At 39.3% G+C, this 20,665-nt stretch overlaps 1 protein-coding gene across 4 annotated transcripts in view; it reads left to right on the top strand.

Moving 5' to 3' along the window:
• Window positions 1–20,665, top strand: part of CDK17 (cyclin dependent kinase 17) — a 143,549-nt gene that overhangs the window by 56,014 nt on the left and 66,870 nt on the right. For all 4 annotated transcript variants that reach the window (XM_021006417.2, XM_021006416.2, XM_078146699.1 and 1 more), the window contains exon 2: window positions 1,060–1,208. In XM_021006417.2, the coding sequence (XP_020862076.1) occupies window positions 1,091–1,208 (118 nt within the window). In that variant the 5' untranslated portion in view covers window positions 1,060–1,090. The remainder of the gene's footprint in view (window positions 1–1,059; window positions 1,209–20,665) is intronic.

The raw sequence follows: 20,665 nt of genomic DNA, 5'->3' as shown, positions 1-20,665 counted from the left end.
ACCATCCCCTTTTGTAATTTCTTACAATGCACAGTAGTGTTCCATCATAATCATAACCCATAGCTTGTTCGGCCATTTCTCAGTTAATGGGTATCCCTTAAATTTCCAGTTCTTTGCTCTAAATGTTTTCCTACATATGGATCCTTTTTCTTTGATGTCCTTGGGGTATAGACCTGGTGGCAGTGTTGCTGGGCTAAACTGTGGGCGTAATTTTACAGCTCTTGCAGTGTGATTCCAAATTGTTCTCCAGAATGGTTGGACTAGTTCACAGCTTCACTAACAGTGTATTAGAGTACCTGTTCTCCCACATGATCTCCAGTATTTGTAACTTTCCTTTTATGTCATCTTAACCGATCTGACGGATAAGAGGTGGTATCAAAGACTGATTAAAACAAGGATCATGTTTAAATGAGTCTCTGAAAAGTGGTCCTAGAATACTGTATTCTACAGTTAGTTGATTATTCATCCATTCAGGTCTCTTGTCGCTTCATGTGGCTGCTGAGAGGGCAGTTCAGCGCACATGACAGAATTGAGGATCTTTCTTGCTGTCTCCATTTCTGTCTAATGTCTGGACCATTGGTTCGTCCCACTCAGTTTTTGCTTCTTAGTTAGCTATTTGGGAAAATGTAAGATTCATTCTATAATATACTTAGTCCATTCACCATTGACTTTTCCAGCTCTGCTGTATGACCTTTTGGGGGTTTTCTCCGTCCTGTTAGCTGTTTACAGAATGTTGGCACGCCCTGCCCCCTCTCCCCCCAGGGTCTGTAGAACTCTTGAAATTGCCATGCAGACACAACAGACCATTCCATATGCTGTTTTTTCCAAAGTTGCTGAATGACTGTACACTTCTCTTTTTCATTCTTCATCGGGAGCTAACGTTCTGATGCCTAAATGGCCATAAGAACTTTTCTTCGAGTGAATATATTGTCTTATTTTAAATAAATTTATTGTTTTATTTAAGTAAAGATTTCTAGTGAATCGGTGATTCGGGAAGGGACTGTTTTGTAAATATCCAACTAGTCGTGGCTATAACTCATTTTCTTTTTTCTTTTTCAGGCTTTTCCAAGCCAGACTATAAATTGGTAGGATGAAAAAATTCAAGAGAAGACTGTCCCTCACGCTTCGTGGTAGCCAGACCATTGATGAGTCGCTTTCTGAACTGGCTGAACAGATGACTATGGAAGAAAACAGTAGCAAGGACAATGGTAAATGTGTTTGTTTTTTTCTGAAACAAGAATTTCGTAAGGGAGGATAATATTACCATTTCTAAGAGAAGTCACTTGATTAAAATTATTGCTAAAATGAGAAGACCAAAAGACCCCAGAAATAAAAGTGATCCATAGAGCACTGGATCTCATCAGAGAGAAGGGCAGCTAAGGGTGACGCTTTTTCAGAATTTGCTCATTTGCAAAAGCTTATGTTTTTAAAGTTGTCTTCTCAGCTTCCTACTTCGCTTTTCTCTTTTGTTAATAATACTGTTCAGGGATATAGGTTTTTGTTATTGTTCAGTTGTGTCCAAATCTTCACGACTCCATTTGAAGCTTTCTTGGCAAAGACACTGGAGTGGTTTGCCATTTCCTTCTCCAGCTCATTTTACAGAAGAGGAAACTGAGACAGACAGGGTGAAGTGACTTGCCCAGGATCACACAGCTAGTAAATGTCTGAGGCCAGATTTGAACTCAGGTCCTCCTGACTCCAGAGCCAGCACTCTACCCACTGTGCCACCTAGCTGCCTGGTACGCGTTTACGTCATAGGAAATTAGTAACTGTTGTTTCTGTGATTTGGTCTTTGACCCACTTATCATTTAGGATATCATTTTTTAGTCTCTAGGTCTGCATTATTCTTTTTATACATGAGAGGCAACATGATATAGTCAGTAGAATGTAGGACTTGAGAGTCAGGAAATCTGGATTCAAATCCTGCCTTGACACATTCTAGCTTTGTGACTCTGGACAAGTCAAATTGCTTAACTTTTCTGGGCCTGGTTTTATCATCTGTAAAACAGAAATAACTTTTTTTTTAAGGCAATTGGGGTTAAGTGACTAGCTCAGGGTCACACAGCTAGTAAGTGTCAAGTGTTTGGCAGAAATAACTTTAAAATTCAGTTTTATTTTATTTTCAGTTTCTAATTCTCTTTCACCTTCCCCTTCCCTCACTCACTGAGAAAGCAAGAAAAATTAAACCTGTTAGAAATATGTATAGTCAAGCAAAACAAATTCCCACATAAGCTGCACCCAGCTGGGTTTATCAGTTTCTTAGTTTTTCAAAGTTGTTTGTTTTTACAGTGTTGTTACTAGTGTATCAGTTGTTGTTCTGGTTCTACTCACTTCACTCAATATTAGTTCAGTTCATGCAAGTCTTCTCGGGTTTTTCTCAAGCTCTCTCCTTCATCATTTCTTTCTTTTTAAAATTTACTTTTGGCTGAGCATCTCAGGCCCACAAGGCTGAGAACCTCTTATGCCGCTCGTCTTTACGGGCGTCAGCTGGTCAATGTGGTTTATCACCAATAAACTTTTCCTCTGGCTAAAAAAAAATTTTCTTTTAAAATCTATTTATTTTTAAAATTTAAAGAAAAAATTTCTCACTTCATTGCATTCATACACATACTATAACTTGTTCATTCATTTCCCAATTAATAGATACCCCTTAGTTTCCAATTCTTTGTCACCATGAAAAGAGCTGCTGTAAATATTTTTGTGCGTATGGGCCCTTTCCTTTGGTAACTTTGGGTATAGACCTACTAGTATCACTGGGTTAAAGGATAAGCAGAGTTTAATAGTGTTGGTTATATTTCCAAATTGCTTTCCAGAATAGCTGGACCAGTTCACAGCCCTACCATCAATGCATCAATATACCAATTTTCCCACAGCACATCCAGCTTTTGTCATTTTCTTTTGGCAGTTTTGCCAATCTGATGGATGTGAGGTAGTACCACAGAGTTGTTTTAATTTGGATTTCATCTATTATTAGTGATTTAGAACATTTTTTTCAAATAGCTATTGATAGCTTCGATTTCTTCCTCTATAAAGAGAAAGATTCATATCCTTTGATCATTTGTCAATTGGGGAATTGCTCTTATAAAGTAGGAATAATAACAGCCCCTACCTTGCATGGTACAGAGATGAAGATCAAAATTAGTTTTTGCAAACCTTAAAATACTATAAAGGTCATGAGCTGTTATTATTTTATTTCCTTTGTTTGATTATAGCTTTATTGAATTGGGGGCTGTCAAAGACATTTTTTAAGATTTCTGTCTTTTTACATTGTTTTGAGTCCTTTATTTCCTAGTATGTGATCAGTTTGTATAAAAGTCCTTTCAGAGATCTTATCTCCACTTATAGACATGCCTGAACTTCATTTGTATTTCTTAATGAATTTCTAAATCACTTTGGAGATTTCTTGCAAGTTTGTTCTCTTTCTTACTTTGCTTTTGGATATTTCTTATATTCGTTACTTGGGGCCTTCTATGCTTCTTCCTTTTGATGGGTTTCGTTTTAAGATTTTCTTTTCCTTCAATTTTTAAAAAAAAATTTATTTTCAGTTCCAAATTCTCTCCTTCCCTCACCCTTTGAGAAGGCAAGAAATAAAATCCTTTTTTTGTTACCTTATTTTATTTGAAACATTTTTTCCTGTTTTGAAGTGATGAAAAAGAGAGTTGGGTTTCGTGAGTCTTGTTGGCAGAACTAATTTCTGAAACATCATGGAGTTGGATAACAGAAGATTGCAAGCAGTATTGAATCAGAAAACAGCAAAACTAATGGTTTGGTTGAAAAAAAGCTTAGTATGAGACCCAAGAAAGCTGGATCGCTTCAAGAGCATTTATAATTGATACTGGGAAGAGGAAAGTGAATGTGCAATGGGATAGTCATGTTAGTGGGTTCTTTTATGATCTCTTCTTATAAATATTGATGCAAAACCTCATTATATTTGGATTTTAACACCTGATGTCACACACAAGGGTGTGGAAATGGCATTTAAGAAGGTGAGATTGGGAGACTGGCTGACCACATATATAAATTTAACAGAAATACAGAAGGAAAGAGCAGTATTAAAATGGAAGGGATCATAGATGTCTTTATTACCAAGACAGTTCTGTGCATGACATGCTGATTGAATGAAACACACAACAGAGCTTTCTTAGTGAACACCAAGGTCACTAAAAGAAATCTGCCTAATAATGTTAGATGTTCTAAACTAACGTCTCCTGGGCTGCCTGTTGTGTTCGATGTCACCATCTTTCCAGTCACTGAGATGTTTGAAATGTCTGGTGAGATTTGAACCCGAGTTTTCCTGACTCCAGGTCTAACCAACTACTTCATCAGTCTGTCTCCTGAAAGCACACATTAGCATGGCATTGTAGATAGGGCACTGAACATGGATTGAAATACCTCTGCATATGCTTGATGACAAGCCATTGGCCTGGCCTCTGAGTTAGTTTCCTCATCTGAAACATGTGTTGTATGTAACCTACCTCATAGGGAAGTTGAGGCTCAGAAAATGGAGTGATTTACTTGTGCCCAGGTACTTGTCACTAGTAAGTGCCAGAGGCCAAATTTGAACCCATTTATTCTCAACACCTTGTCAAGCACTTGATTTGCTTTACCATGAGAAATAAGGTGTAATCAAAGGACCATTTGTAGTTAATAGGAAGTGCTTTGAATCAGACAAAAAAAAAAGAAAATGATTCAATGTCAGAGACAAACCATGATTTCTGGCCTCTCTCTTTTTGTTGTTGTTTTTGTTTTTTGTTTTTGCTAGGCAGTGGGGTTAAGTGACTTGCCCAGGGTCACACAGCTAGTAAGTGTTATGTGTCTGAGGCCGATTTGAACTCAGGTCCTCCTGAATCCAGGGCCGGTGCTCTATCCACTATGCCACCTAGCTGCCCCTCTGGCTTCTCTTTGAAGAAGGTGATAGGATTGAGAGATATTTGAGGGAGGGAGAGTGGGGAGGAGAGAGAGAAAGAGAAAAGAAGAGAGAGAAGGCATTCTATTTTTTAAAGTCCCTTCTAGGATGAATGTAGATGACTTAACTGGGGTGGGGGGCTTAGTTGAGTGGGTTGGAGGGTGGGCAAGACAGTGTGGTTAGAAAGAAGGAAAGTTGTTTTTGTGTAACTTTTTCCTAGGTAAAATGGGTGTGACATAGCTATTATATAATCAATAAAGCCTTTTTAAAAAATTATGTTAACTCATGGTGTGGATATTTCCTCCATGAACACAAATAGCAACATTTCTTTGCCTTTTCATTCTGTGTGATGATTATTCATGTTTTGCCATTGTTACAGGATATAGAATTGGAAGGGACCAAAGGGATCTTTCACTCTAACTCCTCCCATTTTATCAGTGAGAAACCTGAACCTCATAGTGTTAAATGTCTTGTGTGAGGTCATGGAGATTTTAAATGGGAAATCCAGAATCCAAAACCAGTTTCATTGAGTCCATGTCAAGTACTTTTTCCACTGTACCATGTTGCTTCCAGCATTTTGGAGGCTCTCTTATACCTTGTGTAGTTTAAGTGAGCCAGCATGCCATTTTTGGTGTTCAGGAATAGATCTTACTTACTATGTGGCCATCTCATCTCCTTTTTTAGTCAGATGCAACTACTTTTATTTATCATTAGAATGAGAATATAGTTGAGTTTCTCCAGTAGCATGTTAGTTTGCTAGTTGTTGGACTAAGTTTGTAAATTGAGTACCAGCATTAAATTGGTAAGAGTAGTCTTGAAAGTATGTAGGTCACACCTTCTTTGCCTTCTTGTCTCCCAAAGAGACACTATTCCTGTGAAGGCCATATAAGACCATTCTTTGGTCACAATCCTTTGGAGTCGAATCTTTGATAGCACGTACTCAGTCTATTCCAGTGTAGTGCCCAAAACAGGCCATTTGCACTTTAAGACCCAACAAAACTTCTGTTTCATGGGCCTACACTTGATAACTGAGGATTGCATGCATGCTACAATGAAACTTTCAGGTTGTACTTAAGTAATTAAAAGTTGGCAGGGTGGAGCCAAGATGGCAGAGTACAGGGAGCAACCCATTGGAACTCTCCCGATATTCTTCTCCAAATAAATTTAATATAATATAACTCCTCAAATCACATTTTGGAGCAGCAGAGCCAACAAAAGATCACAGTGAGATGATTTTGCAGCCTACCTAAACTTAAGAGGTAGGTAGTTGGGAGAGCTCTGTAACACAAGGGTAGGGACCCACCCAGAGCATGACAGCAGTATAAGCTGTGGGCCTTGGAGGTGGCCACATCAGCAGGGGCAGCTTTGGGAGCTTTCAGCCCAGAGATGGTAAGGGAATCAGACAACTGGTCAGAAGAAGATTACAGGAGACACTTTGCTGGCACTGGGTGAATCTGGCTTTGATTGGCAGTTCTATTGCCCATAAGCAGTTATGGGTTGCAGTTCCAGGGTGGAAAGGAGTGCTTGTGATTGGTCATAAGGGATCAGGGGCCCTGGTCACAGGTCCAGGGTGAAAAGGAGCAGGAACACCAGCAGTCTGGCTACAGTGAAGAAGGGGCCCTTCCTGTGTGTGACAAAGAGAACACTGGCCACACCTTTCTCTGGGTCATACCATCTTGGAAGCACCAAAAAACCTGCAAACCCCCAGAACTAGCTCTGAAAACATTAGCATGGGGGGGCAGCTAAGTGGTGCAGTGGATAGAGCACCGACCCTGAAATCAGGAGGACCTGAGTTCAAATCCGGCCTCAGACCAAACACTTGACACTTACTAGCTGTGTGACCCTGGGCAAGTCACTTAACCCCAATTGCCTAAAAGCAAAAAAAAAAAACCCATTAGCACAGAAAAGCTTGAAACTTGAGATCTCACCCCAAGGTTAGCAGAGTTCAACTTTAACATAAAGTTCAAAGTCAGGAAACAGGCTGGAAAAATGAGCAGACAACGAAAAAAGAACTCGACTATAAAAAACTACTGTGGTGGCAGGGAAGATCAAGACATAAACTCAGAAGATGACAACGTGAAAACACCTACAAGGAAAGCCTCAAAGAAAAATTTGACCCCCAAGCCCAATAAGAATTCATGGAAGAAAGAGAGAATGGTCGAGAGAAAAATGGGCAAAAAATGAGAATAATGCAAGAAAATTATAAAAAGAGAATGAACATCTTGGCAAAAGAAGCAGAAAAATTATGGAAGAAAATATCCCCTGAAAAAAACAGAATTGGCCTAATGGTAAAAGAGGCACAAAAATTCACTGAAGGTGGGGAAAAATGCCTTAAAAGGAGACTAGACCAAATGGAAAAGGAGGTACAAAAATTCACTGAAGGTGGGGAAAAATTCCTTAAAAGGAGACTAGACCAAATGGAAAAGGAGGTACAAAAATTCACTGAAAAAAAGAATTCCTTAAAGAGCAAAATTGGCTAAATAGAAGAAAGGGGTACAAAAGCTCAAAAGAAAATAATTCCTTAAAAATTAGAATTGAGCAAGTAGAAGCTAATGGTTCCATGAGACATTGAGAAATAATAAAAGGATGAAAAATTAAAAGAAAGTGTGTGAAATATCTTATTGGAAAACCAACTAACTTGGAAAATAGATTGAGAGATGATATAAGAACTATTAAAGCCATGATCAAAAAAAGGTCCTAGACATCATAGTTCAAGAAATTATAAAGGAAAACCACCAATATCTCAGATCCAGAGGATAAAATAGAAATTCTAAGAATCCACCAATCACTTCCTGAAAGAGATCTCAAAATGAATATTCCCAGGAATATTATAGCCAAGTGCCAGAGGTACCAGGTCCAGGAGAAAATATTGCAAGTAGCCAGAAAGAAACAATTCAGATATCATGGAGTCATAGTCACATAAAATTTAGTAGCTTCCATGTTAAAAGAGTGTAGGGTTTGGAATATGACGTTCTAGAAGACAAAGGAGCTAGGATTATAACCAAGAACCACCCATCAACCCAGCAAAACTAGGTATAATCCTTCGGGGGGAAGTGGTTATTTCATGAAATAGAGGACTTTTGTGTATTCTTGATGAAAAAAAATAGCTGAATAGAAAATTTGACTTTCAGACACAAGACTCAAGAGAAGCATAAGAAGATAAACATGAAAGAGGAACCATAAGGGACTAAAAGTTAAACTGTTTACATTCCTGCATGGGAAGATGGTACATGTAACTTACAAGAACTTTATCATCATTAGGGGGTCTATATAGACACAAGTGTGACACAGTTATGTTTGGGTGATCTCTTTTCTTCTCCCCCCCCAAAAAAAAATGAAGGAGAGGACTCATTGAGGATAGGGGAAAGGGAGAGGTAGAATGGGGAAGTTATTTTCACATAAAAGAAGAGCACAAGTAAGATCTTTTATAGTAGAGGGGGAAATAAGGGGTGGGCAATGCTTGAACCTCACTGTCATCGGAATTGGTTCAAAAAAGGTAGAATTAGTTATAAACACTCTGGGTATAGAAATCTATCTTACCCAATAGAGACATAGGAGGGTAAGGGGATGAAGGGATATTGATAAAAGGGAGGGCATATTAAGTGAGGCAGTGGTCAGAAGCAAAACAGATTTTTGAGGGGGGCAGGATAAAATAGAGAGAGAAGGATAAATAGAAGAAACTAGGGTTGAGGGAAATACAGTTAGTATTTATAACTGTCAGTGTGAATGGGATGAACTCACTCATAAAATGGAAGTGGTTAGCAGAAGGGATTAGAAACCAGAATCCAACAATATATTGTGTACAAGAGACACCTGAAATAGACTCAACGAATTAAAATAAAGGGCTGGAAGAGAATCTGTTATGCTTCACCTGAAGTGAAATAGGCAAGGGTAGCAATCATGGTCTCAGACAAAGCAAAAGCAAAAATAGACATAATTAAAAGAGATAATTAGGGAAACTACATTTTTCTAAAAGATACCACAGATGATGAAGTAACGTAAAAAATATTTACAAGAAGTTTCTCTGATAAAGGTCTCATTTCTCAAATATATAGGGGACTGAGTCATTTTGAAAAAGTAAAAGCCATTCCTCAATTGATATATGGTTAAAGGATGCAAACAGGCAATTTTCAAGAGAAGAAATCAGAATTGCCTGTGTCAAAATGTAGTCATATGACAAAATGCTGTAAAACACTGTTGACTAGAGAAATGCAAATTAAGGCAACACTGAAGTACCGCCTTACCCCTGTCGGAAATGACAAACATGGAGGGCATGAGAGGAAATGTGAACACTAAGTAACTGTTGGTAGAGTTGTGAACTGGTCCTACTTTTTGGAGAGTTTGTAACAACGTCTAAAGGGCTATAAGGCTGCATACCTTTTACCCAGCAATTCCGCTACTGCCTCCCTCGGTGCCCCAAAGAGAGCAGAGGAAAAGGAAAAACATTTATAGCAGCTCTTTTTGTGGTGGCAAAGAATCAGAAATTGAAGGGATGCACGTCAGTTGGGGAATGGCTCAGCAAGTTGTGGCATATGGTTGTGATGGAATACTGTTGTGCTAGAAGAAATGATGGGGGAGTTAGGGGGAGGGATGACATTGAGAAAAACCATGGCAAGACCTCTATGAACTGATGCAAAGTGAAGTGAGAAGAGCCAGGAGATCATTGTGCATAATAATGATCAGCTGTGGAAGACTTGGCTGCTCTGATCAATACCGTCATCTAAGACAATTCCAAAGGACTCATAATTTAAAAAAAAAATGCTGTCCACCTCCAGAGAAAACTGATGAGCTCTGAGTGCAACTTGAAGTATAATTTTATTGCCTTGTTGTTTTTGTTATTTTTTTTGGCAATATGGATAATATGGAAATATAGTTTGCATGATTTCACATGTGTAGCTGGTCATTTTGTTTGCCTTCTCTGTTGGTGGGGGAGAGGCTGGAAGAGAATTTGGAAATCATTTAAAAAGAAAAGAATGTTAAAAATAAAAAATAATTTTAATTAAAATAAAAAGCAGAAAAAACCCTAAGACTCAGATAAAATTTAAAATGCAGGTAAAATTTTGCAGATGGGTCAGTTTTAGAGTGTAACTGTTATTCTAGAGTAGTATTTTACAGAGAGAGAAAATGTTCTGTCATATATTAAACACTTAGGATGTTTGTCAGTGGCTGAGACCATGTTCATGCTCAGCTTGCTATCATCTTAAAATAATAAGAAATATACCAGAGTAAAGGAAAACCAATGGTCAGCAAAGGAGATGAGAAAGAAATTAGAGAGCCTGTACTGTAAACATTATGAAGTAAAAGAAAGTGATTTGAAAGCCCCAGATGGGAAAAAAAATTCTTCAGTATCTACTATGAGATTCCCCTACATGGTAATGGAAAGAACTGTTAAAACCTCAGTTTGAGGCGGGGAAATAGGAATTAAAGGAAGAAATAGAGTTGAAAAAAAGCTAGAAATTAGATGTCTCAATGAAGAAATAAACAGATACCTTTGAATGTGGAGAATCTTCAGAATAGTAGAATCTCTGAAAAGGATTGGCAGATTTAGAATTCAGGAATGCAGCAGAGGTGGAAGAAAGATTAAGCATGGCACAACTAATGCTCCTCTGGAGCTCTGGTCTAGGCAGCTGGATGCTGCAATGGGTAGAGTTCTGGGTCTGCAGTCAGGAGTCATGTGTCAGCCTGGAGAAGGGAATTTCTCCTACTCTGATGCAGCCCTTGCCTTTAAAAAAAATTGGATAACGTGGCCATGCTTCTCAACATTGTCAGGTGACACAAATCTGCAGTGTTGAATAACACATATTGCCCTTCATCTAGATCACAAGTCAGTGTGCTACATTGGGAAGAACGCTGACCTTGAAATCACAACGTGAAGTGAAGTCCCAGGCTTTCCCTTTTCTAGGAATGTGATGGGCAAGTCGACCGTCTGAACCGCACATTACTTGCATTATCTACCTCCTGTGGTGGTAGTGAGGAAAGCACTGTAAAGAGTAAAGCTCTATAGGATTGGGGTAGATCTGGCTTAGCAGTTAAAGTAAAAGCCCTAAGGGCTTTAGATGACTGTTAGCCTGTTAGGAGGCAGCAGTGTGACAGGGCTGCCCCCAAAAAGCTAATGTAATTTCAGACTGCATAATGGAACTGTAGTGTCCAGATCACGAGAAATAATGGTCCCACTGTGCCTTGCCTGGTCTGACTATGTATGGGTTATTGTGTTGGATTCTTGGCATTGTTAAGAGGGCCGTTCACAAACTGGAGCGGGGAGCGGCCTGGAAGCCCTGCCACCCAGAGCAACACGGAGGCGACACGATAGCGTTCTTAGTATTTGAAAGTCTGTCATATGGCTCGAGGGCTCTTCTCTTTTCTCTTTTTTTTTTTTTTGGTGACCTCATTGGCTTACATGGGTTAATGGATATTTCTATATAGTGACTCCCAAACTCATATATAGCACCCTTGTCTCCTAAACTGCAGTTCTGCTTCGCCAGTCTCCTAGATACTGGACATTTGGAGTGGTTGTCCTGTAGGCAGCTCAAACTCAACATGCTCAAAGTGGAGCTAACTCATTTCCCTTCCCAAACTTCCCTGTTTGGCTCATGACCTTGAAGCTGCCCCAGATTCATTCTTTCTCCTCCATCGGATGCTGTCACGTTCCAGGTTTTCTCAGTTGTTCCTCTCCAGCCTCTCATTTGTATGTCTCTTTCTCCCTACTTCTGTTCCTACCCTGTCATCACCTCTTACCCAGATTTTTAACAGTAGTTTCCATATTAGTCTCCTTGCCTTGGGTTTCTCTCTCTAATCCATCCACCATTGAGTTGACAGAGTGCTTTTCTTAAAGCACAGGCATGATGACTGCGTCATTCTCCTAGCTCAGGTAAACTCCAGGGGCTTCCTGTTACTTCTAAGATCAAACACAAACTCTTGGTTAGCATTTAAAGCCCTTTGCCACCTGGCTCCAACCTATCTTTTCAGTTGCTTCCCTCAATGTTCTTTATGGTCCAGCCAAACTGGTTTTCGTATTCTTCACTGTACGGTATTCCAGCTGTGTCTTTGCATGAACATCCCTCATGCCTGGAATATGCCTCCTTCTCATCTCCCTAAAACAGACAGTTTGCTTCAGACCGCTTTCTTTAAGAAAGAATCAGACTGGGGCAGCTAGGTGGTGGAGTGGATAGAGCACCTGCCCTGGAGTCAGGAGGACCTGAGTTCAAATTTGGCCTCAGACACATAACACTTACTAGCTGTGTGACCCTGGGCAAGTCAATTAACCCAATTGCCTAGCAAAAAAACAAAAACAAACAAACAAACAAAACCAGACCCTTTCTGATTTTACCATCCACCCACCTTCGGGGGCTTGTTTGTTTTTTCAGGTCAGTAGCTGGTAATAAGTACCTGTCAAGTGATTGGCTGGCTGGAAGAAGGATGAGACTTGGTTTATATTGGCTTAGAGGCAGAACTAGGACCTATAGGTAGGTTACCGGGAAGCAGATTTCAATTCAGCATAAGAAAAAGCTTCCTTGGAATTAGAGATATCTGAAAAGGAAAGAGGCACCAAAAGAAAGAAAGAAAGAAAGAAAGAAAGAAAGAAAGAAAAAGAAAGAAAGAAAGAAAGAAAGAAAGAAAGAAAGAAAGAAAGAAAGAAAGAAAGAAAGAAAGAAAGAAAGAAGAAAGAAAGAAAGAAAGAAAGAAAGAAGAAAGAAAGAAAGAAAGAAAGAAAGAAAGAAGAAAGAAGAAAGAAAGAAAGAAGAAAGAAAGAAAGAAAAGAAAGAAAGAAAGAAGAAAGAAAGAAAGAAAGAAAGAAAGAAAGAAAGAAAGAAAGAAGAAAGAAAGAAAGAAAGAAAGAAAGAAAGAAAGAAAGAAAGAAAGAAAGAAAGAAAGAAAGAAAGAAAGAAAGAAAGAAAGAAAGAAAGAAAGAAAGAAAGAAAGAAAGAAAGAAAGAAAGAAAGAAAGAAAGAAAGAAAGAAAGAAAGAAAGAAAGAAAGAAAGAAAGAAAGAGAAAAGGAAAGAGGCTGCCTTGCTAAGTACTGAACTCCCTGTCAGTGGAAGTGTTTACAGAAAGCTTGGGTGGCTGTTGTTTTATGGATATTGTGAAAGATTCCTGCTTTGTGGGGAAAGGTCCAGATATGAGGTGTCAGAGGCTCCTACTTGTGGTCTACACATCTGGGCCATGTAATTGGGAAATACTTCACAAAATAAATAAAAATTTAGTACAATATAGATAGTGTTAATTTGTGGTTTTCTAAGTCACTGTATGCCTGCAGGGATCCCTTTATATTTGAGTTTGGTCTAGATGGCCTCCAGGCTCTTAGGTAGCAAACATTTCTGTGGCTCAGTGCACATTCAGTTTCATTTGGTATGAAAGTGACTGATCCAGTAAGAGTTTCATGTTAGCATTTATTAAAGAGACTGTCTTGCATAGTGATGCTGAATGTGCATGAAACCTAAATTAAATCTACAAGAGACTAACAGAAAATCTTTGTTAGCACATCATCCTTTGCCGGTTCCTTGAGTGAGAGAAAGGCATGGTTATGTAAAGCAAGTCCTGATAAAAGCAAGCCCTCCAAATTTTCTGGAAGTCCCAGTCTTTCATATTCAGCTTCTAGGACTGTTGGGAGCAAAGGACAGGCCTTCCGTGTTTATAAACCACAAGTAATTTGGATAATTGGTGCTTTTATGGTCACTTGCACCAGGACCTCTCTTTTGTATGTCTCCATGATATCACAGTTTCTCTTTCAGGCCCTCTCATCTTATCTTAGCATTAGCATCCACCTCTGAACAGCTGCCGCCTTCTGAGTTAGATCATGGCGTAGGGACCAAGCCAAATAAGCTGCTGAAAGAAATGGGAAAGCTTTGCTGGCCACCAAGAGGGCCAGGAAAAATGAGAGGACCTCATGGCACTGTGTTGAGAGCTCTAGGAAGGAATGTCTCCTCTCCTGGCACTGTTTCAATGTCTTCCCCACATTTCTGCTTTTTTTTTTTTAAACAGTGGAATTCTGCATCCTCTTCATGAGCTTCTTAATGGCGAAGGGTGAAATTGCCTTCACAGAAGTTAGTAATTGAGGTGGCCTGGTAGGACCTCCTTTCTTCTATTCCCTCCTTCTCCACCTCCTCCCCCCACCTTTTCCTTCCATAACATGGGCTTTACCTTACGTGATCCAGACTCTGTGCCTCTTTCATTTGAATTAGGAATAAACGTTGAATTTGAGGGGGGAAAAAAAGAACCATTGTTGGAATTGGAATAATAATTCTCACAAAATTAACAGATCTGAGAATTCTTAGAAACATTTACCTCAGTGAATAAATCCCAAGCACATTTATTTTAAGAGTTGGCTTTCATGATATAGTTTTTTGGCTGTTTTGAGTCCTTTACATACATGTTTGAAAAATGGAAAGCTGTTTTGTTTTGTTATGAAGATTGGCAGTAGATTTGTGTCCTCAGTGTTGGTAATCTTGTATTTTTTTTTTCTTAATTGCATGGAAAGATATATGTGGTAAGAAATAATAAGTAATATGAATCCATCCTTTCATAACTTTATTAAGTATATTTATTTCATATACATTCCTTAAACAGATCACTTAAGGAGTTTTGTATTTTAAAGTAAATTTTTAAAAAATATTGAAATGCACTTTGAAAAAATAATTTCTTTGTCAAGTTAATACCTTTTTCTACACTATCTTGGTTTCCTCTCAGATTTCCTCATGCCTTCATTACATTTAACTCTGTAGTCTGAGGTTTTGTCTCTGAGACCTCTAATATCTATCAGCTTCTAAGTGTTCAGTGACCATCTCCATGCAGATGACTCTCAGATCTCTGTCTTGCCCTCAGCTCTCTCCTGAGCCCTAGTCCCACATCACAAGCGGCCCCCACTCTCCACCCCAGCATTTCAAAACTCATGTCTCTTAAACAGTTCAAACTCAGTCTTTCCAAAACAGAACTAGTGATCTTTTCCTTCCAAACTTGGCCCTCTTGATAACGTTTGTTTCTGTGGAGGACGTGCCATCTTCCTTATCATTTTCTGCCACTTTGGAGTCAGCCTCTCCTCCATCTTTGTCACCTGGCATCCGGCAGAAAGTTCCTAAATCTTTTCAGTTCTGCTGCCACGATATCCCTCCTCATGTGCCCTTCACCTATAGTTCAGGTCTACATTTCTTGTTACCAGGGCTATTATAATACCCTCCTGGTGCTCTCCCTGCCTCAAGTCTCTCCCCACTGCAATCCATCATCTGTTCAGCTGCCAGAGTGATTTTCCTGAAGTGCAGATGTCACTCTGTCACTCTCCTGCCCAGGAAACTCCACGGTTTTTTTTTTAATTAATTGAAAAAAACCTAAAGATTATTGTCCCAATAGATGTGGAGTATGAACTGTGCTTTTTCTCGTGACTCAGTCAGTTTTAGATCTGAAAAACTGGAACTCCCAGCCAGCATTCTTGAGCATTGAAAGCTCAGTAACATTTGTGAGGATCTGGCAGCCAGACCTTCCCAAGCTGTGATCATGTGCTGCCTCCTCAGACCTCTGAGTGAAAGACAACCTGAATAATTGATCCAAAGATATGTTTGGGGTTGGTGTGATTCAGTAGGTGGAGTGTTTCTACCCTTTGTCAGAACCTGTAGAAATTCATCATGTCTTCTGGGTCAATAATTGAACATTTTTAAAAAGATGAAACAAATGTATCAGGATTTTAAAAAAAATGAATTTTGTTAATTTTAATACAGTGATCCATTTTCAGTGTACTTATAACTGACATATGTAGAATTCTCCTTACTACTTCAGCTACCTGTTTTTCTCTTCCTTCCTTATAATTTGGTAGCTCTATTTCTCTTTCAGAGTTATTCTGAAGATAAGCTAAGAGGCCTCTCTGTTGAGGGAGGTTTTCCTTTTTCTTCTAAACAGGATGAAAACAATAAATTGAAATTGGGAATGCCTGAGCTAGGGCTGAAAAAATATCCACTGCCTTCTGTGAAGCCTGATAGGCACATGGAGAGTAGTATTGGGTGGCTTGATTATAGATAAAAGAACATCCTTTAAAGGTAACTTCATCCTAAGCACTAACTTTATGTAACTTAAGAATGCCCTTTTAGGTGTAGCATCTGTGTATTGAAAGTTATTATCATTATTCAAACAAGTGGTTTGGATATGACTAATTATTCAGTACACAGATTACTCCCTTAGCATGCCCAATGGTGTTGAAGCACTGGGAACAAAGCTGGAGCCATAAAGACTTGAAATATGGTATCCATTCATCAAATTTTATTATTTAAAACAAATTACGGAAAGTTTAAGCCTAAAATTATGGTGAAAACCAAAGTCACTCTTTAGTTTTTAGTTTAAAGTCACTGTTATTCTTGAAGCATCGTATATTGCGATAATTTTGGATGAATTAACTATGATATAGAGAAGATCTGGTTCTGTTTAATTGTGCTATATGCAGAGCATAAAGTTTCCATATTTAGTACACCCCAAGCAATCACCGGAAGCAGTGAGATGTGATGGAAAGAGCTGGATTTTGGAAGCAAAGATTCAAGGTGGAGTCACAGATACATGACCTTGGGCGAATCACGGTGATCAGTCTTAGCGTTAGTTTCTCCTTTGGTAAGATGGAAATAATGTCTTTTTTGTGGTCTTTACAAAGCTGTCTCGAGGATTAAATGTGATAATGGGAAGGATCGTATACACACGCATGAAGCTGCTTGTCAGGCACTGTGAGAACCTGCTCTGTTAGTGCCTCAAGTTCTTTCTCACACGAAACAACCCAGATGACATTCCACTTATTGGTAGTAGATGGGGTAAGAAAGGTCGAATAAGATTTGGAGTCTTTCTCCCTGTATGTTACTTTTTTTTTCTTTTTTCTTTTTTTGGCTAGGCAATGGGGTTAAGTGGCTTGCCCAGGGTCACACAGCTAGTAAGTGTTATGTGTCTGAGGCCGGATGTGAACTCATGTTCTGACTCCAGAGCCAGTGCTCTATCCACTGCACCATCTAGCTGCCCCGTCCCTGAATGTTACTGCCGTGATGCCGCAACCCGTGGGGCTTAACAGGCGAGGTCTTAAGATATATGATTTGGGTTAGCTGTAATCTGCCAGGCCTTTCCTGAAGAAATGGGGACAAAATTAATCTGGATGTGTCCAGAAGTTTACATTACTTGGGTAGCTTTCAGCCCCCCAATGCTTTCTCGCTGTGTCCTACCATTCCTCCTCAAAAAACCAAAACCAAACCATATACCTCAAACTAAAAATATCTTTTGTGTGTCAGGCAGGCAGAGCACAGACTCATAGTCTTTTCAAGTTGAAAGGCATCTTAGAGCTCATTTTTAACTCAACCTTCTCATTATACAGAAGAGAAAACTGAAACTTCGAGGTGGTAGATAGGGTCAGGTCTCCTTCCTCTCAACCCTGTACCCTTTGAGCAGGGCAAGACTAGGACAAGGAATGGCTTTGCACAGGGTTTTGCTGGCCAAGATCGACACCTCTGTTTAAAATACTTTTGGTAAATAAACATGTTTCCTTTATGTTGAAAGACTAGAGAACTTGATCAATGCCAGAACCAGCTATGATTGTGAGGTCTGGTGGTAAAGTCTACTAGTGTCCACCACCTACAGAGAGATGATGGATTCAAGATACACAGTGGAGCGTGCATTTTGATGACCAGCCAATGTGGGACTTGACTTTGTGCGTAATTGGTGAAAGGATTTTGATTTTCTTTTTTAGTTTTTCCAGTGCAAGTGTGTAGGAGGGTGAAGGAGAAAGAGAAGAAAAGGGATTCATTGAGTCATCTTTTTTAAAAAGAGGCAGAAGGAAGGCCAGAGAGAAGCATTGATAAGCAGGAAGCCTTTGAAAATGACAGGTTGAACTTATATCTGCTTAAAAAGATATACAAATTGTACATGAGAGAATCCTACAGCTTCATATACAGTCTTTTTACATTCTTCATATATGGAAATGCTCATTTTGCTGGTGTTAAGTTCAGAATAAAAGCACATGTGCACATATGTTTATATATATATTTCAATGGCAGGAAGTTTTGTTCCTCATGGCCCGTAATCATTTATTTTATCATAATTCAAGACACATTTGTTCTGATGAAGGTTCAGAGTCTCCTGTGGACAGTAGTTCAGATGATACAATTTTCAGGCCTTGTTACTTAATGCTGACAACTGTCTCATTCCACCACAACCCCTTTATTCATTGCACTAATTCTTGGGACCTCTGTGGACAGTTTAGGCTGGGCTTTGTGGTAACAAAAGATTGCCTCTCATATATCAACTATTTTTAGTGTAGATGTTGAACTGGCTACCAGCAGACTATAATAAAGAATTCATTCAAATCTGAACCAGCCCGGCTCTGGGAGTCATCCAGGTTTAGACCTAGAAGCAAAAGAGAAACCTGACATTAATCAGTTGCTTTAGTCTGCCATGAGAATATAGGCTCAGTTACTGGACTACATGTGAAAGTTAGACATTAATTTATAATTACATTGCTCATTTGATTTTGCTTCCATTTCTGACTTGTATAATTATATAGAAAGCATTACTCTACTCTGGAAATCATGGCTTAAGGTTTCCTTATTTTGTGAAGAGGCAATGTGGAAGAGTGGTTAGAGTGTAGGACCTGCATTGAGTCAGGAAGATCTGGGTTTGCATCCTGCCTCAGGCATTTTATCAGTTGTACGACCCTTGGCAAGTGAGTTTGTCTCTGGAGTCCCAGTTTCATTCTAAGTGAAATGGGAAAATAGAATACCTCACAGGTCTTTCTAGGACACTTCAGACATGCAATGTCAAAGCAGAACTTTTCCCTAAATCTTTGTTTCCTCAAACCCTGCACGTCTTTTACAGACTTTGCTATTTCCGGTGGAAGGCATTCCTGTTCTTTTTGTCTCTCTGGTTCATGTCCTGGGAGTTTTCGTTGACTCCTCCCTCTTCTTTCTCCCTTCCCTGCCAGCCAGCTGCCCCACCCCGACACGGCTCCCCCGTTAGGTCAGGCTGTCACCAGCTCTTACCTAGACTTTTGCAGTGGCCTCCTGATTGTTCTCCTTGCCTCATGTTCTTCCTTAAATTCACATCTGACCAGATCAGTTCCCTGGTCAGTAAGTTCCCTTGGCTCTGTTGCCTCTAGGATTTAAAAAATAAAATAAAACATCCTTTTGTTTAAATTTTAACTTCAGCCATATTTTTCACAAAGCCTTTCCCGGTTCCCTCAACTGCTCATGCCCTCTCTCCTAAATTACCTTTTATTGAATGTTTTGTTGTTTAGTCATTTTGAGTCATGTCTCATTCTTTGTGACCCCATGTGGGATTTTCTTGGCAAAGATACTGGAGTGGTTTGCCGTTTCCTTCTCCAGCTCATTTTACAGATGAGGAAACTGAGGCAAAGAGGGGGAAGTGACTTGCCCAGGTTTCATAGCTAATAAGTGTCTGAGGCCAGATTTGAGCTCATGAAGATGAGTCTTCCTGATTCCAACCCTGGCTCTCTATCCACTGAGCCCCCTAGTTGCCCTTTATGTAACTACTTTGTATTTACTTATATTCTCTTCCTGTTTATTCTGTATAACTAAATTCGATATCCTTCCCCAATCCCTCCCCTTTCCCTAACTTTCCCATTACTTATCTTTACAGTCACCCAGGCCCCCAACCTCAATATCGTCCTCAACTTTGCACATCCTCCTCCTGTCCCTACTCCCCAATATCAGTTGTCAAATCTTGTTAGTTCTATCTCTGTGACATGTCTATATGCCCTCTTTTCTCCTCTGATGCTGCCAGCAGCCTGGTGTAGGCCCTGATCATTTTATGACTGCTGGTTAGTTTCCTTGTCTTTAATATTTCCTCATCTAATTTATCTCCCACTTACCTGTTGGATTGATCTTCCACTGCCCTTCACCCTCCCCTTATTCATTAATCTCCAGTGACTCCCTATCCCTCTTGGATCAGATGTTTTCTCTGACTGACCCCCATGCCTACAGTTCCCTCTCTCCTTCTGCTGCCTCCTGTGTATCCCCTGGCTTTCTTATAATCTCAGGTAAAATTCTGCAAAAAAGCCTTTCCCATGTACAACTGAGAAATAGGTATATTCCCATTCAGTATTCTCCAAAGTCTTGCCATATTTAGCTTTTCTGAATTTCTGTTCATCTCCTTCACTTGTTTATTTTATAGTTAGATTTCTCTAGGTCTTGCAGAAGTAAATAGAGATCCCCTGCAATTAGTTTTACTGTTTATTTCCTCTTATGTTCATTTAACTTTTCTTTTAAAAATTTCAGTGCCATTTGGCACATGTATGTTCAGCATTAATATTAATTCATTGTCTGTGGTATCTTTTAGTAAAACGTAGTTTTCCTGATTATCTTTTTCAATTAAATCTATCCTTGCTTTTGCTCTGAGATCATGAGATTGCTACCCCTACCTTTTTAGCTGAAGCTGAAGCATAATGGATTCTGCTCTAGCTCTTTATTTTAACTCTGTGAGTCTTTTTGTTTCAAGTGTTTTTTGTTTTTTTGTTTTTGTAAACAACATATTGTTGCATTCTGGTTTCTAATCTATTCTGCTCTCCCTTTTCTGTTTAATGGGTGAGTTGATGCTGTTCATATTCACAGTTCTGATTACTCACTGTACATTTCCCTTCTCTCAGAAAGCCTTTCTCAATCCCTTACTGCTAGTGCCTTCGCCTTGAGATGACCAGTTTTCCACGTGTATATCGTTTACGTACATGGTTGTTTGCACATGTTCTCCCCCATTAGACTGTGAGCTCCTTGAGGGTGGGGGCTAGTTTTTTTTTCTTT

Source organism: Phascolarctos cinereus, unplaced genomic scaffold (genome assembly GCF_003287225.1).
Source record: "Phascolarctos cinereus isolate Bilbo 61053 unplaced genomic scaffold, phaCin_HiC Scaffold_1;HRSCAF=81, whole genome shotgun sequence".
NCBI classification, from domain to species: Eukaryota; Metazoa; Chordata; class Mammalia; order Diprotodontia; family Phascolarctidae; genus Phascolarctos; species Phascolarctos cinereus.
The sequence above is the reverse complement of the archived record's forward strand: the minus strand, read 5'-3'. Positions and strand labels throughout refer to the sequence as shown.